At 40.8% G+C, this 15,812-nt stretch overlaps 1 protein-coding gene across 2 annotated transcripts in view; it reads left to right on the top strand.

Annotated features, from left to right (window-relative positions):
- The window catches only part of ITGA8 (integrin subunit alpha 8), a 184,060-nt gene that overhangs the window by 97,246 nt on the left and 71,002 nt on the right, over positions 1-15,812 (top strand). For both annotated transcript variants that reach the window (XM_067703950.1, XM_067703955.1), the window contains exons 16-21: positions 3,937-3,992; positions 4,404-4,558; positions 5,895-6,032; positions 6,524-6,591; positions 8,245-8,392; positions 15,226-15,318. In XM_067703950.1, coding sequence (XP_067560051.1) covers positions 3,937-3,992; positions 4,404-4,558; positions 5,895-6,032; positions 6,524-6,591; positions 8,245-8,392; positions 15,226-15,318 — 658 coding nt within the window. The remainder of the gene's footprint in view (positions 1-3,936; positions 3,993-4,403; positions 4,559-5,894; positions 6,033-6,523; positions 6,592-8,244; positions 8,393-15,225; positions 15,319-15,812) is intronic.

The following is a 15,812-nucleotide window of genomic DNA, read 5'->3' as shown; positions in this document are numbered from 1 at the left end:
AAAATTGAAGTGTTTTTTTTTAACAGATTGTGGGATCTGTTTGGTTTTATGGAAAGAACATTCCTTTTTATTTTAAAAATTTTTTTATTTTTTAATTGTTTTTTCATGGAAAGGCATTTTATTTTAAATATAGCAGACTGGGAATTTGGGATTGACATGAATATTACTTTTTAACAAGAAAATTGCCTTGTTTTCACGAACTCTTGTTGCATTAAATCAGATTTGGTATGTGGGCAAATTACAATTATTTATTTGATTCTATTCCATCCATTTCCTGAAAGATGTTTTATTTTCACATACAAAAATTTTGAATGGGTAACTCAGAGTATCAGAAGATGGAAAATTAACAGCGGGTTCAGTCTCGAATGTGTTTCTCGGATACCTTTTAAAATGTATTATAGGAATTTAGCTCATTTTTTAAAAAATGATTGAAAAGCATTTGTTGATTTTCTTTTCTGTAATTTTTGTCTGTATTTGATATAATCTTGTACATCTGAAAACTATTAAGTAAACCTCTAACTGGGAAATAGTTCTCCATTTCCCTCAATGTGAATTTCTCTGCCTTTCAAACAGCTGTGTAATTTTTTTTTTTTTTTTGCGGTACGCGGGCCTCTCACTGTTGTGGCCTCTTCCGTTGAGGAGCCCAGGCTCCGGATGCGCAGGCTCAGCGGCCATGGCTCACGGGCCCAGCTGCTCCGCGGCATGTGGGATCTTCCCGGACCGGGGCACGAACCCGTGTCCCCTGCATTGGCAGGCGGACTCTCAACCACTGCGCCACCAGGGAAGCCCAGCTGTGTAATTTTATAAAGTTTCTGCTACTTGCATTTCTAAACTAGAGAGAAAAAAAAAAAGCCAACCCATAAATATTCACATAATTGTTATCTAATGAGAAAGATTAAAACTGTTTGGTAGGGCTTCCCTGGTGGCACAGTGGTTGAGAGTCTGCCTGCCAATGCAGGGGACACGGGTTCGTGCCCTGGTCCGGGAAGATCCCACATGCCACGGAGCGGCTAGGCCCGTGAGCCATGGCCGCTGAGCCTGCGCGTCCGGAGCCTGTGCTCCGAAGCGGGAGAGGCCACAACAGTGAGAGGCCCGCATACCGCAAAAAAAAAAAAAAAAAGCTATTTGGTAAAAAAAAAAAATTTTATAAATATAAAAGTTAATAACTATCCCCTTTTCAAATTTGGAAAAACTTCTCAGATATACCTAACTTTATGTAAAACCTGATATTTGCCATCACTGAAAGAGCATTGAATTGGTTAGATTGAAAAGTGAATTGCTTTGTACTTTTAAGTCCTGTTTCACATTTATCTCATTCCTCTTCTCCCATATGTGGCTACGAGCACCATTACATCACCAGGTCATTATTCTAACCCTTCCTGCATTGGGTTAGGACTAGTATTAGAGGATTTGTAAGGTACTGTCCTGCCTTCTGAAGCACCAGAAGTATAGCCCAACAGTTTCATTTAGAAATTATGTGATGAGGGATCTGGGCTGGTTTAATGGAGTTTTTTTGCTCCAGTCAGACCTATTCATATTGACTATGATCATAAATGCTAGTCTGAAATTTTAATTCTAATTTAATAATTCACAGCTTTCTCTGACAAGTGTGCATTATAATTAGGTATAGACCTGTGAGTGCACCTAAGTATCTGTTATATAAAACATACGATGTATATGTGTGTGTTTACATATAATATAAATGTTGTAAATTCAGAATGAATATTTCAGTGAGGTTTTCTTTTTAGATCCGAAGAGAATGCTTTGAAAGTTATAACTTGGCAACTCTTTTCTGCTAAAGACATCTATAAGCCAAAAAGTTTAGGTTGGAGTGCTATTATCAATAATTCAGTAAGTCGTAGCGGTTATTTAAACTTGTATGAAAAAGTTAAAATCGTCCACTTAATGATATAAAGATAACAGAAAGGGGGAACTAAGAAGTATAGAATAACACTGACATATAATTTATAAACCGAGTGACCCTTCAGCTGATGACATCGTTTTTAAATCAAATTCTTCTCAAAAGGAGATAATGTTCACATTCATAACTTTATCTCGTTTGCAAAAATTTTTATTGCTTCTCAATTGTGTTAGACAAAATACTGTATGTAAAATTATTTGAATCTATAGATATAATGATAATTTTATTACAAATAGGAATTTATCTTATACAAGCTAATGAGTTTTGCCTATTCAGTATAAGGATGAATAGAAAAACGGTCAACAATTTTAACACATACCCAAGTACCTCCAAAAAAGTCAGACACAGAAAAAATTCCAATTTTGAAAGCCAGACCTGCTACAAAATTTAAAGATGTGATTAACTATTCATCTTTCTTGAATTATTCCAATTGAAGTGGAAGTGGGCTGGAATTCATGATTTCTCTGGGGAAGTGGTACAAACACTTGAAATAGCAGAGACATCTCGGAAAACGTTTGGCTTAATGGTATGTGACAAATTACTTACCCTGAAGGGAGACATTGACTGAGGTCACGGGAGCTAGATGAATCCCAGATGTGACACATCTTCATTATATCTGACACAGGAAGCTGACACATAATTAAAGCACGACTAGAGATTATTTACTCCTTTTGGATTCTGTGGAAATATTCAAATCATACTAGAGTATTTACTAGTAAAAACGTTAAGGCTGTCATTAAATCATACTTAAGTATTTTCTTACATTTTTACTTTCTTAGAAATGTGAAAAAGCCCCATCTTGAACGCTGGCGCTTACAGCTTGACATTTTTCCATGGGGAGGTCAGCACATGCAACAGTCAGGCAGAGACCACTGGCCGGTCCTCATTCCCTCCAAGGCCACAGGATAGACCCAAGTGCAGGCCATCCTGCAAGCCACAGCAGGCACCTCCCTGGATTGAGTTTTAGGGCATGTTCAAGGCAAAACTACAAAGGTCTCTCCTACACATCCATCCTTTTTTTATTGACCTTATACACTGTATTGTTGTGCTTACCAAGCCTGAGATGGTCACTCTACACTCCCCATTTTCCTTCTTTTTCCCTTCCCTCTTCTGGTGTCTCTGCCTCAAATTATATCCCACTCCTGTCAAGTACCTGCCTGAGTTCTTATCTCCTTCCACGGAGAGTGGATTATGGGTTAATCGTACCGTGATGCTCCCTGCCTCTCAGAATTAAATCCAAATTCTTTTTTTTAATTGAAGTGTAGTTGATGTATAATATTATATAAATTACAGGTATACAGCATAGTGATTTACAATTTGTAAAGATTATACTCCATTTATACTTATTATAAAATATTGGCTATATTCCCCATGTTGTACAATATGTCCTTGTAGTTTATTTTATACCTAATAGTTTGCACCTCTTGATCCAAATTCTTTAAAGTGATTTTCAAAGCCCTGTTCCCTACCTACTGACCCAGCCAGCCTCGGCTTCCTACAGCTTTCCCCATCTTTCTCTAACGCACCAGATTTCTTCAGGTTCCTCAAGTTGGGGTCACGTGCTTGCTCACCTCCAGGCTCTGCCACTAGCTGTCCCCCTGCTGTTCTGCCCAATTCTTCACTCCCTGGCACATGGAAGATATTCACATGCATTTCTTGAAAAAAGGCAGCAAGTAATTGATCAATTAATCCACTGATTAAATCAATCGACCTCTAGTAATATTTTAAGTATTACCTTCCTATGTAATAATGTCACCTTTCTTAATCGTATTAGAATTGTTGGATATATATATGTATATAAATATATTTTTGATAAGTATATATATCAATCAATAAATATAGGCATATTTATTTGTTTGGTTTTGTGTGTGTGTGTGTGTGTGTGTGTGTACACTAAGAGAAGTATAGAGGAAAAATAAAGCATTCGTTTTATCTGGGGTAAGGTAAAGGAAGTTTGCTACTTCAGATTGAAAAAGTTTATTAACCAATAAATTATTGATTATTATTTCCCCTAGCTTTTCTTTAAGAGTGTGTGCATCTGTGGCAGGCCAGAGCATTTCAAACACAATCGGTGAGCATATTTTCAGTTTTCCACTCCTATACCATATCAAGAAAAGTCAACAGTAAGCGGTGCACAGACCATTTAAAGCTTTCAAAGAGCTCTTCGTTAGCACCAAGATTTCTGTTATAAATATGGGAACTTCTACATAAACAGTCCTTGAATAATTGGTACTGTCTGTAAGAACAGACCTAATTATGGGGGAAATGACTTTTTGTGTAAAACCATTACAAAACAAGTTGTTTAGCTTGGGGGGTATTTTATCAAATCTTTGCAGCTCGTGTATTATTTTTGATCCCAACTATGGAAAAAATGTTTCCTGAATAAGCAAGCTGAAATAGGAATTCGTATCTCTGATAAAGCGCTACATTCACTGAATACTTTTCCTTTCTGGATTATATTTGCTTTATGTCTGTCCTTTAGGCCTGACTGCCGAGGTGCAGTTAGATTCCCTGAAACAAAAAGGAGCCATTAAACGCACGCTCTTCCTTGAAAACCATCAGTCACATCTCGTCTTCCCTCTCGTGATAAAGGGGCAGAAATCCCTCCAATGCCAGGATTTTACCGTTTACCTTCGAGTAAGTGTTCCAGAATCACCTTTCTGGCCTCTAACATTGAAGTCCAAATTCCAACCATTTTTCTCCATTTAAACATCACAGTAGTTCACACAGACCCACATCTATTTTCATTTTATAGGAGAAATCTTTAAAGCCACACACTCCTCTGTTGAGCCTGACTTCAGCCAACCTAATGATGTATTGCTTTTAATTCCGAAGCTGCTTCTTTTTTTTCTTTTAATTGTTATTAGAGTATAGTTGATTTACAATGTTGTGTGAGTTTCTGCTCCTAAGCTTCTTCTTGTTTTGAGTACACTCCTTAGTACTAGTGCTAACTCAGGTGGTTTTCATTTCCAACTGCCTCCCCGCAAAAAACATAAAAGTTAGACACAATTTATTTGAATTTTTATCCTACGTGAGGATGTTCGGCCAGATTTTATCAATGTGCATTTCTGAGCCAACTTAGGAGAAGGGTGAGGCATTCAAAGGCTTTATTAAAAGTAAATTATAATTACATTTTTAAAGCAATGGATTTTTACAATAACTCCTAAACCCACCATGAAATAAAAAGCCAAAACGTGTTATTATACAGTTATTTCATCTTCTTACCAGTGATGACGTTGTGAAGCCTCTTTTCATTTGGTCTCCTCTTTGAGGGGATATAGTAAGGGGAAAACCTGTAGAAAGCAGAGTTTACAAACACATTGTAGAATGAAAAGCTGGTGCACGACCCTCGTGTCTCATTATGACTGATACTGGCATCCGGTTGAAGGGCGGCATGCCCACTCCATGGTTTGGGAGTTCCTGTGTGTCCAGACCTTGCTGCTGGTACTACCCCCTCCCTCCCCAGGAAGGTTCTGGTGCTTTTTCTAAGGGAACTTCAGATGTGCTGAAGGTGTTTTGAAGTTCATGCAAACAAGGACTTAAAGAGATGATAAGAAAGGAAGAGAATCGAGAGGTTTTCTTCCTCTGAGCCCAAGGGGACTTACAAATTCTGCCAACCTCATTAAGATAAAAATCCCAGTTCATGAAACTTTCAGTGACATTTCCTGTGCAACTGATTTTTAACTGTGCAATCTGACCAATCCGTGTGAGTTGTTGAAGATCTGGAGAACCTGAAGATTGCTTCCAGAAGCATGTATTTCAACGAAGCCTAAATGATTCCAACTCTGAACATACGTTCATTAAACCGGCTTCTCTATGCCACGTCCACAGCATGTGCCTAGGCCCGCTGGGGTGGTAGTTACTTCATGGTTCACTTTTAATGGCCAGAGGCAAGTGCTGCCTGCCTTCCACCAACTAACATCTTGCAGCCATTTTACAGGGCCTTTCTTGAGTTTGTGATTATTTTCCCTAGGATGAAACTGAATTCCGAGATAAACTGTCTCCAATCAACATTAGTTTGAATTACAGTTTGGATGAATCCACCTTTAAAGAAGGTCTGGAGGTGAAACCAATATTGAATTACTACAGGGAAAACGTTGTTACCGAACAGGTAGGTCCTGGCCCGTCTTTGATGGTATATTCTCAATCAGGCCCTGGGCATTGCTCCTGTGACCTTAAGATGAAATCCAGGCCCTTTTGTTTTCATTCCTGCATACACACTTGTAACATTTGGGAGATTTTCTGAACATGTTTCCTGAAACACTGCATCCCTGTGTTTTCAGAAGCCCTTCCCCTTGTGGAACCAAGATTTAATTTGTTCAAAATGTGGCCGTAATAGAAGCAGTACAGCCTGTAATCCTCAAACCATCGGCCAGAGTAGCATTCTTTACAGACATTTCAGAATGAATTGGAATCGGGCTCCTAAGAAAGCTAGCCTATAAGGGGAGGTCACTGCCAAACAGAGTTTCTAGCTAGGTAGACTCATGCAGAGTGAAAGGAAAGCTTTGGTTTAACTTGTGGGATCATTCATAATTTTCAAGAGAAAGGACGGGATTCAGGTTTTCCCAGATTCTTCCTGATACATGTTTTTCCACAACACAGGCTCACATCCTGGTCGACTGTGGAGAAGATAACATGTGCATTCCTGACTTGAAGCTGTCAGCTAGACCGTAAGTTTAAATAAATAAACTTGTCCATTTTACCTAATGGCATACAGGTGTTTACTTAAAGCTTCTCTGGAGAAAGTATACACTTCCAGCCACTACCAAAGTAAGTGCACTGCGTGAAATTTCTGAGCTTGGCTACACTTTGGGTTAGCCTGTGGCTTAGGTCTTTGTCATTGGTGTCAAGTGACACACCCCAAGACCTTGCCTGAGCCGTTCCATCCTTCACCAAAAGTGGGGGGAAATGCTTCTGTTTGAAGTTAACTCATCTCTGGTGGTTCCGGTGGCTCTCCTCTCTACCTGCCTCAACCCATCCCCACCCCAGGAACTATCTTGCTGCCAGTGTTTGGAAGCTTCTTGGTAACCTCTCAAGGGGACTTTTTCCAAACTTCATAATCTAGCCACTGTCCGAAGCAATAGCTTTGATTAAGGGTCACAAGTAGGCATTTCCAAATGCTGTTTCAATTTGAAGACTGGAGTGAATTAAATGTCCTCAGAATACCTCACAATCAGCTATTTGAGATCTTCCTTTATCTGCCTCTTTCTTCCCTCTTATTTTCCACTTTGCGTCACACTCAGCTTCCCCTCCTACTTTCTAAACCACCTCTCTCCCTCTCTTCCCATTGCCCATCTTCCTCCTATGGGATGTTTTCAGGGATGTGCTGAAGCCGTCTCCTCCTGGCTTGTGAGCTAATTGTTAACTTTTCGGGAATTTTTGCTGGCAGATCGTTAAGTATGTTGGGAGCTTGAAATTGATCACAGTGGGAGGATTTACACCACTGGAATCGGCAAATGCTACACATCCTGGTTTTCTTTGTTTCCTTTTGTTTTTGAGAACTGGTTGTTACTTTATTATACAGGTTTTTTAAAAATAAATAAATACATAAATTTAGTTTTGGCTGCGTTGGGTCTTCGTTGCTGCACACGGGTTTTCTCTAGTTGAGGTGAGCGGGAATTACTCTTCATTGTGGTGCGCGGGCTTCTCATTGTGGTGGCTTCTCTTGTTGCGGAGCACGGGCTCTAGGTGCACCGGCTTCAGTAGTTGTGGCACACGGGCTCAGTGGTTGTGGCTCACGGGCTCTAGAGCGCAGGCTCAGTAGTTGTGGCACACGGGCTCAGTAGTTGTGGCTTACAGGCTCTAGAGCACAGGCTCAGTAGTTGTGGCGCACAGGCTTGGCTGCTCCACGGCATGTGGGATCTTCCCGGACCAGGGCTCGAACCCGTGTCCCCTGCATTGGCAGGCAGATTCTTAACCGCTGCACCACCAGGGAAGCCCTAGTATACAGTTTTTAAACGTTACTTTCCATTTACAGTTATTCCAAAGTAGGGGCTCTATTCCCTGAGTTGTACATACATCCGTGAGCCTGTCTCAGACCCAGTGGTTTGTACCTCCCCCTGGCCCCGCCCCCGATGTTGCCCCTTCCTCCACTGGTAACCACTAGTTTGAAGCGCTGGTTGTTAAATATTTACCAGAACACCCCTGGATGTTTTCCTGTCCTTCTCATCCAGACATAGTTTTGATTCTTCTCACCACCCCCTCATGACGATCCATCTTGTTTTTTTTCCCAGTCTTGCATGTTTACATCTTCCTCTAAATAAAATACCCATGAATCCAGAGATGCACAGAACCTAATGATTCTTTTTAAACTGCATTTTTAGAGATAAGCATCAGGTCATCATTGGAGATGAAAACCACCTTACGCTCATAATCAACGCGAGAAATGAAGGGGAAGGTGCCTACGAAGCCGAGCTCTTTGTGATAATTCCAGAAGAGGCTGATTATGTTGGGATTGAACGCAGCAACAAGGTAATGCCTGTAGGTGATCTGGAGGAGGAAAGAGCTCGGTATATTTTTGAAGACAAATCCATGTTAAGTCATCTTAGCTGAGGATTCCTTCCTCGATAAAACAAAACAAAATGGCACCTTATTTTGTTAAGCAGAATAGCAACGGCCCAGGAAGGAAGATGGTCTTAAGCAGTATTAATCTCTTTCTCGGCCACGGTGCAAAGATAAACTGGCCCAAGATTGGGAGTTGAAACACGGAAGACAGCTGTCTGAAAGAAGCAGCTCATCAATGTGATCCATCCGCTACACTCCCCAAGCTAACTCCCACCCTCCCTGGCTGTTTTCTGGTCTTTGAGTTCCTTTATGCTTCAAGCAGGTCCCAGGAGGTCTGGTTTTCATTACTGCTTATGGAGGAAGGTCCGACCACTCCCAGCTGAGCACTGAAAACAGCCTAGACAGGCACTGGAAAGGAAACACGTTCATGTTTTCTTTTTTCTTGGTCCACCTTTTCGGGACCGGGACCAAGAAAAAGCCAGGTTTTTGTCATTTGCCAGTCCTGCAATGCCACTATTTGTTAAACTCACAGCAATGCTTTTTACAGATTTCCTTTCCTTATCACAATATGAATCTTCCCACTCAGAATATCCTCAGGTTCTGCTCTAAAACCATTATAAATACAGTGAAGGATAACAGAGAGAGTCCCTTGGTTTCAAAGATACACAGACTCACAATTAAGGGCAGAGACCAAGTTTCACACTTTTATAGTCATCCCTGCACTTCACATAGAAGTTGGCATGATGAGTGTTATTTAAATTCTTGCTGATGGATATGTTCCTTTAACTGAAGTTTATTAAAGTTCTGCTACTTTCCAAAAACTGCATCCTCTTGGGAACGTGCACATTCTAATGATCAAATAATTTAATGAAAAAGAATTCCTCTAAAGAAATGCTAGCAACAGTTGTGATGTCAGTATTTGAAAGGCATTTACAAACGCGGGGAATACAAAATTCTCTGCGCACACCGCTAGTCTCATGACTTATGTTTTGACTGAAATATCTTCTCAGTGAAAAAATAACCCAGAGGAGCAATAATCCAGTATCTTTGACAGTTGTAAAGTCATCACGAGTTTCTGTTGAAGAAATTTGTAGGAACATATCACTTAAGAATAATTACATGCAAATAATACATAAACAAACAAACAATGAAGCTCAAGTATGTTATTTTAAAAAATGTTCCAGGGCTCTTCCTATATTTTTATTTCAACTCCTTTTCTGTCACTGCACCCCTGACTTTGTTAAACAAAGCATCTATTCAAAATATTCTTCTTTTAGCAAAACATCTAGTTTACTGTTCACCGTTGGGTGGAAAACACAGGAAACATTTATCATTTCTATCTTTGGCTTTAAACGTTATAACAGACATTATCTATAATCTCCAATGAGTCTTTAACTGTTTTTCCTCCATCAGTTTCCCTTGGGCAGAATCTGGTTTGACATGACTAAGCCACATTCTAATTCCTTCTTTGTTGTTAAGCAGTTTGAAGTTTGTGTCTCTTTTTATTTATACTTGGTTCAAGTTTTTTTTTTTTTTAACAATTTTCTCTCAAGGGGAAAAGTATGAGGGATTATCTGATTGTCAGTTTTGTTGTTCTTTGGCTAAAAACATTCATCTTTTCGAAAATGTAGAGGCTGATCATCTCTTCCTCTGGAGACCTTAACGGAGCCAGCCTTTACAATTCTTTTCGGTGACCTTCTAAATTTTTCTAGGAATAAAGGCCCATGTGCTCTATCTTTTTATTATTATTGTTGTAAACTATATGTAACATAAAATGTACCATTTTAACCCTTTTGAGGTGTACAGTTCAGTGCCACGAAGTATAATCACATTGTTGTGTAACCATCACTACCGTCCATCTCCAGAACACTTTCATCACCCCAGACTGAAACTCTGTACCCATGAAACACCAACTCCCTCTTGCCCCCTTTCCCCAGCCTCTGGTACCCAGTGTTCCACATTCTGTCACTATGAATGTGTCTATTCAAGGGACCTCATACATGCTCCACTCCTCTGTCTCAAACTACCTCCAATGCAGTGCTTCCGGAACTAGACGTCATCTTCTCACACTCCTCCTCCCTCTAGTCTGTCTCAGAGAATCGCGCCAGTCTCCACCCAGTTTCTAAAGTCTAAGCCAGTCCTACACCTGTCCAACCCTATCCTCTCTCCATCTCACTGCCACGGTCACTGCCTTCCTCCAGGCTGGCACAATCTTCTCCCAAGATGGCTACACCAGTCTCCTAACTCATCTCCCCATCTCCCAGCCTCCAGCCCCTTCCCTGCATGGGAAGCTCTCTTTCTTTCTTTTTTTGGCTGTGTTGGGTCTTCGTTGCTGGGCTTTCTCTAGTTGCGGTGAGCAGGGGCTACTCTTCGTTGTGGTGCACGGGCTTCTCGTTGCAGTGGCTTCTCTTGTTGCGGAGCACGGGTTCTAGGTGCGTGGGCTTCAGTAGTTGTGGCACACAAGCTCAGTAGTTGTGGCACACGAGCTCAGTAGTTGTGGCTCATGGGCTTAGTTGCTCCACTGCATGTGGGATCTTCCCGGACCAGGGATCAAATCTGTGTCCCCTGCATTGGCAGGCGGATTATTAACCACTGCACCACCAGGGAAGCCCTGGGAAGCCCTCTTTCTAAAATGCAAATCTGACCCTGTCACTCTCTGGCTGAAAACCCTCACTAGCTCCCCATTGCTTGTAGGATAAAGTCCTACAAAGCCCTGAGATGACTTATGAGGCCCTTAATTACATCAACCCTGCTGACCTCCTCGGCTTCATCACGAGTCTTTGCTTCTTTCCTTTACCTCCCACCCTAGTCCTAGAGGGATGGAATTTCTTTTCTGTTTCTGTAATACCTATGCGCCCTCCCGCCACAGAGAGCTCACACACCTGCTGTTCTCTCTGTAACTCTACTCTCTCATCCCCTTTCTCCAGCTTACTTCTTACTACTCACGCTTCAGGCCTCAGCCTAATAACGACTGAGGCTGCTGAAATTCACCGAGCAATTGCTATGAGCTGGGCTCTGCTCTGTGCTCTTGCAAGTATTCAATTTACTTAGTCCTCATAACAGCCTGATAGAGAAACGGTAAGGCTATCATTTTCCCTGTTGTATAGATAAGGAGAAATTCAGAAACATGCCCAAAGGTACACAGCTATTACGTAGCAGAACCAAGACTGACACCTCAGCTGTCAGGTCCAGACCCGTCTTCTTAACCACTGAGCTGCCAGGCCCCCTATGAGGTTATGTCACTTCCTCCAGGATGTCTTCTCTGATTGCTTACTTCTATGTGCCTGTCCTCCTCCATCACTGTGAATTTCTGCTCTCATGAAACTTAACAAACTGTACTAATTGTGTGTTTCCAGTGCTTGTTACAATTGCTTGTGATTCCTTATTACGATTCTTATAGTAATAGGACATTTAAGGAGGACAAGGGTGTTTTGGTTTTTTTTTTTTTGATCAGTGCCTGGTAAGTGGCAGGTACACAGTAAATATTTTCAGTGAATGAATAATACTCTAAGAGCTATAAATGGATGAGAACAAGATAGTCCCAGGAACAGCTGAGGAAAATAATCTAGAAATATCTACAAAAACAATCATTGTTTCTCCCACTCAGAGAGAGGAAATAAAGGTTAAAAAAAGAAAAAGGGTGGGGAATCTGGGGAGAGAAAAGATCTCTGATTGATGTGAAAAAGCTATTTCTAGAAAGCTGGGGAAAAAATGTACATATGACTTTCAACCTTCAGATAAGATAAAAATATTTACTATAGAAACCAAATCCTTGAATTATATTCAAGGGACACGTGGGTATTTTGGAAAGCTGTTGCTGAGTTCTTTTTTTTTTTTTTTTTCCTGTTTTCAGGATTGAGTTAGTAATCCCAACACAAAACATCTCTGTACAATTAGAGCTAGTTATGGATCCTTCAGAACTTGAATACATGCTAAAGCTACCTTTGAGAAAGAAAAATATTATCAGCTTTTGGAAAATATGTTTCTTACCTCCTTAGGATACTAACATGTCACTCGGGTTATTTGGAAAGAGCAGGTATTAAATGCTGCCTCTGAATATCAGAGATTTCATTTCTTTCTCATGAGTTAAAACACACCTTTCAATGGCTGATGGCAGGAAGAGGGCTTTATACTCAGCTGTGTGCTTGTCCATTTCATTTCAGGCTCCTCGTAGGAAAGACTGGGAGCTACGTTTGCTGTGTATCTCCTGACACCGTCTACTGCTTTGTGCTGGACGTTTTTCTAGGCACTGGGAAGAGAACAGATACAAAAAAACCCCTGCTTGCTTAAGCTCATTTTCTTAAAGCGTATGATTTACCCACAGAGCTCTTGACTTAGGTATCTGGGGTTCATTTGCCTTTTCTTTGTTTTGGTTTTGGCTCTTGGTTTTTCTCAACCATGTGGAAAGAATGGAAAGGAGGTGGTTTCTGAAACTTATCCTTGAAAATTCACATGACTTCCTTAAATGAAATTTCGATAGAGCTGACCGACGGATAAGTGGTCCTCGTGTTTGGAACCCTCTTCCATGGTCCTCTCATGGGGTCCTTTGTGAAAGTCCTCAGTTTGCAAGCTTATCTTTGGGAATGAGGCTGACAGGTAATATATCAGTAGCACTTAACAAGTTAAGAGTGAAATAATGGATGAACATATGTAGCTATTACCACGGGCAAGAGCAGGGCCATAGGGACATTAGGTTTTGAAAGATGGAAAGGGGCTCAGGGTGGAGATCCAGATGTGGATTCCTAGCCTGAAGACACAAGGGAGAGCTGTGACCAGAGGACAGGAGTCCAAAGATAAACCTCCTTTACTTTCCCCTCCGTCGGGTGTAACTTTTTTTTTTTTTAATGCTACCACATAGAAATAACTTTTAATTCTCTCCACTCAGTTTATATATCCTTGCAGGCTATTTTCTCTACCCACACATACACACCTCCATCTCTACGTCTACGTTTCATAGACTATCTTTCCAGACCAACACTCACAGATTTAACACATCCTTTGTCATTCTGGCATAATATTCCACGGTAAGGATCCATTAATTTAAACACGGGAACATTTATAATAACACAAACATAGGTCAATAACTCCTTTTCCACTAGATTTCACTGTTTTCCTTTCATGTGTTTTTCACATAAACACAGGACAGAAGACTAGAAAGCAAAACACCACAATCTCAGTTTTTTCCACTAACCTGAAACCAGTGTTGAATCGCAACCTTGTTCTTGCTAAAATAAACAGTATTTTAGACACAAACACAGATGCTGCAATAAATATAACCCTTATTTTCCCTTGCGTACTAAACTGCCATTATGGTGCAAATAACAGGCTTTGGCAATGGACTCAAAAATGCAGTTTAAGATCCAGATCATCTCCTAAAATTATTCTTTGAACCTCAGAGAAATCTCCAAAATGAATGAACAATAATCTAAACATTATTCCTGAGCTATGAGATGCTCAGGTGCCCAGTTAAACAAAGCAGTGTTCAAGAACTGGGGCCCAATAAGAAATACACTAACACCACCTCATACAATCAGCAAAACAATAGACTTCCCAAATTTTCCCCTTAAAAATTACATCATCCTCAAAAACTTCAAAAGAGAACTATCATATGATCCAGCAATGCCACTTCTGTGTCTATATACAAAGGAAATAAAATCAGTATCTCAACTGATACCTGCACATCCATTTTCGTAGCAGCACTATTCACAATAGCCAAGAGGTGGAAACAACCCAAATGGCCATCAGTGGGTGAACAGATGAACAATATACAGTACACACATACAATGGAATATTATTCAGCCTTAAGGAAGGAAATTCTGCCACATACTACAACATGGATGACCCTTAAGGACATTAGGCTAAGTAAAATAAGCCCGTCGGCTGTAACCTTGAGACCTTCTCCAGCACACAGTTCTAAGTGCCTCTTCAAACTTGAGTTTTTATACATTCTAATCAGAACAGGATATGGGGCAAGACGGGAGGTGAAAAGCAGTGGGTAAACATAAAAAAGTGTTCTCTTCCCATCTTAAGTATTTATAGGATTGACCTAAGATTGGGTGTGTAATCTCAAAATGGAACCATGGTATGGAGAAATCTGTGTCCAAAGCAATTCTCTTGCAAATGGTCATTGCGTTGTAGGATAATCTATAATATACATCTTGCTGTCATTTCATGTTTGCAAAAATTAATTTGTTTAGTTATGTTTAATTATCCATGATCTTCATGGCCCAAACTGAACATGAACAGAAGTGCAAATCATTTCAAAAATGTTCATATAAATAGTCTACTAAGCATTTTCAGGGACTTCCCTGGCAGTCCAGGGGTTAAGACTCAGCGCTTCCACTGCAGGGGGTGCAGGTTCAATCCCTAGTCAGGGAACTAAGATCCCACATGCCACGCGGAACAGCCAAAAAAAGAAAAAAGAAAAAAAAATGTGTGTGTGTATATATATATATATATATATATATATACACACACACACACATATATGTATATATACATATATATATATATACACACACACACACACACACATATATATATTCTACTAAGCATTTTCTTCCTCAATGAAACACAACAAATGTGTTTACCCATACAACATGTTTCTTCTTAAAATTAAACTTTGGTCTTTTCTCACAAGCTTCTCTTCTGAGTTGATGGTCACACATGAACCCTTGGGCTCAGGCACTCACACAGGTGTTTGAAATCAAGAGAAGCTGCCTGGCCCGCAGCATTGCTTTTGCGACAGGATATCGTTTATTCCGCCCCTGACTCCACACTGGTGTTCTTCCCCGTTGCAGGCACTGCGACCACTGAGCTGTGAGTACAAGATGGACAATGTCACCCGAATGGTGGTGTGTGACCTTGGGAACCCTATGGTGGCTGGAACAAACGTAAGAGAAAACCAGATGCACTTAACTGATTTCTGTCTAATTGAATTTTAAAGAGAAGTAGTGGAGAGCACCCCCAGTTAGCACTCAGCAATTTAGCACCTGGCAACTAAAACCAGTTAGGCAGGAAATTCCCAGGGTGGTGGGGTTTTGCATCACAACCCCACACTGAGTGGGCAATCTGAGCTAAAATACACAAAATGATGAGTACTTTCATATGCCTTTTTGTGTGTGTGTGTCGTACGCGGGCCTCTCACTGCTGTGGCCTCTCCCGTTGCGGAGCACAGGCTCCGGACGCGCAGGCTCAGCGGCCATGGCTCACGGGCCCAGCCGCTCCGCGGCATGTGGGATCTTCCCGGACCGGGGCACGAACCCGTGTCCCCTGCATCGGCAGGCGGACTCTCAACCACTGCGCCACCAGGGAAGCCCATATGCCTTTTCTTTTGACATCAGTCTTACGTGTCTTCAGTCTCAACAAATCTCTAAAAACTATTTTT

The sequence above is a fragment of the Pseudorca crassidens genome, chromosome 1 (genome assembly GCF_039906515.1).
Source record: "Pseudorca crassidens isolate mPseCra1 chromosome 1, mPseCra1.hap1, whole genome shotgun sequence".
NCBI classification, from domain to species: domain Eukaryota; kingdom Metazoa; phylum Chordata; class Mammalia; order Artiodactyla; family Delphinidae; genus Pseudorca; species Pseudorca crassidens.
The sequence above is the reverse complement of the archived record's forward strand: the minus strand, read 5'-3'. Positions and strand labels throughout refer to the sequence as shown.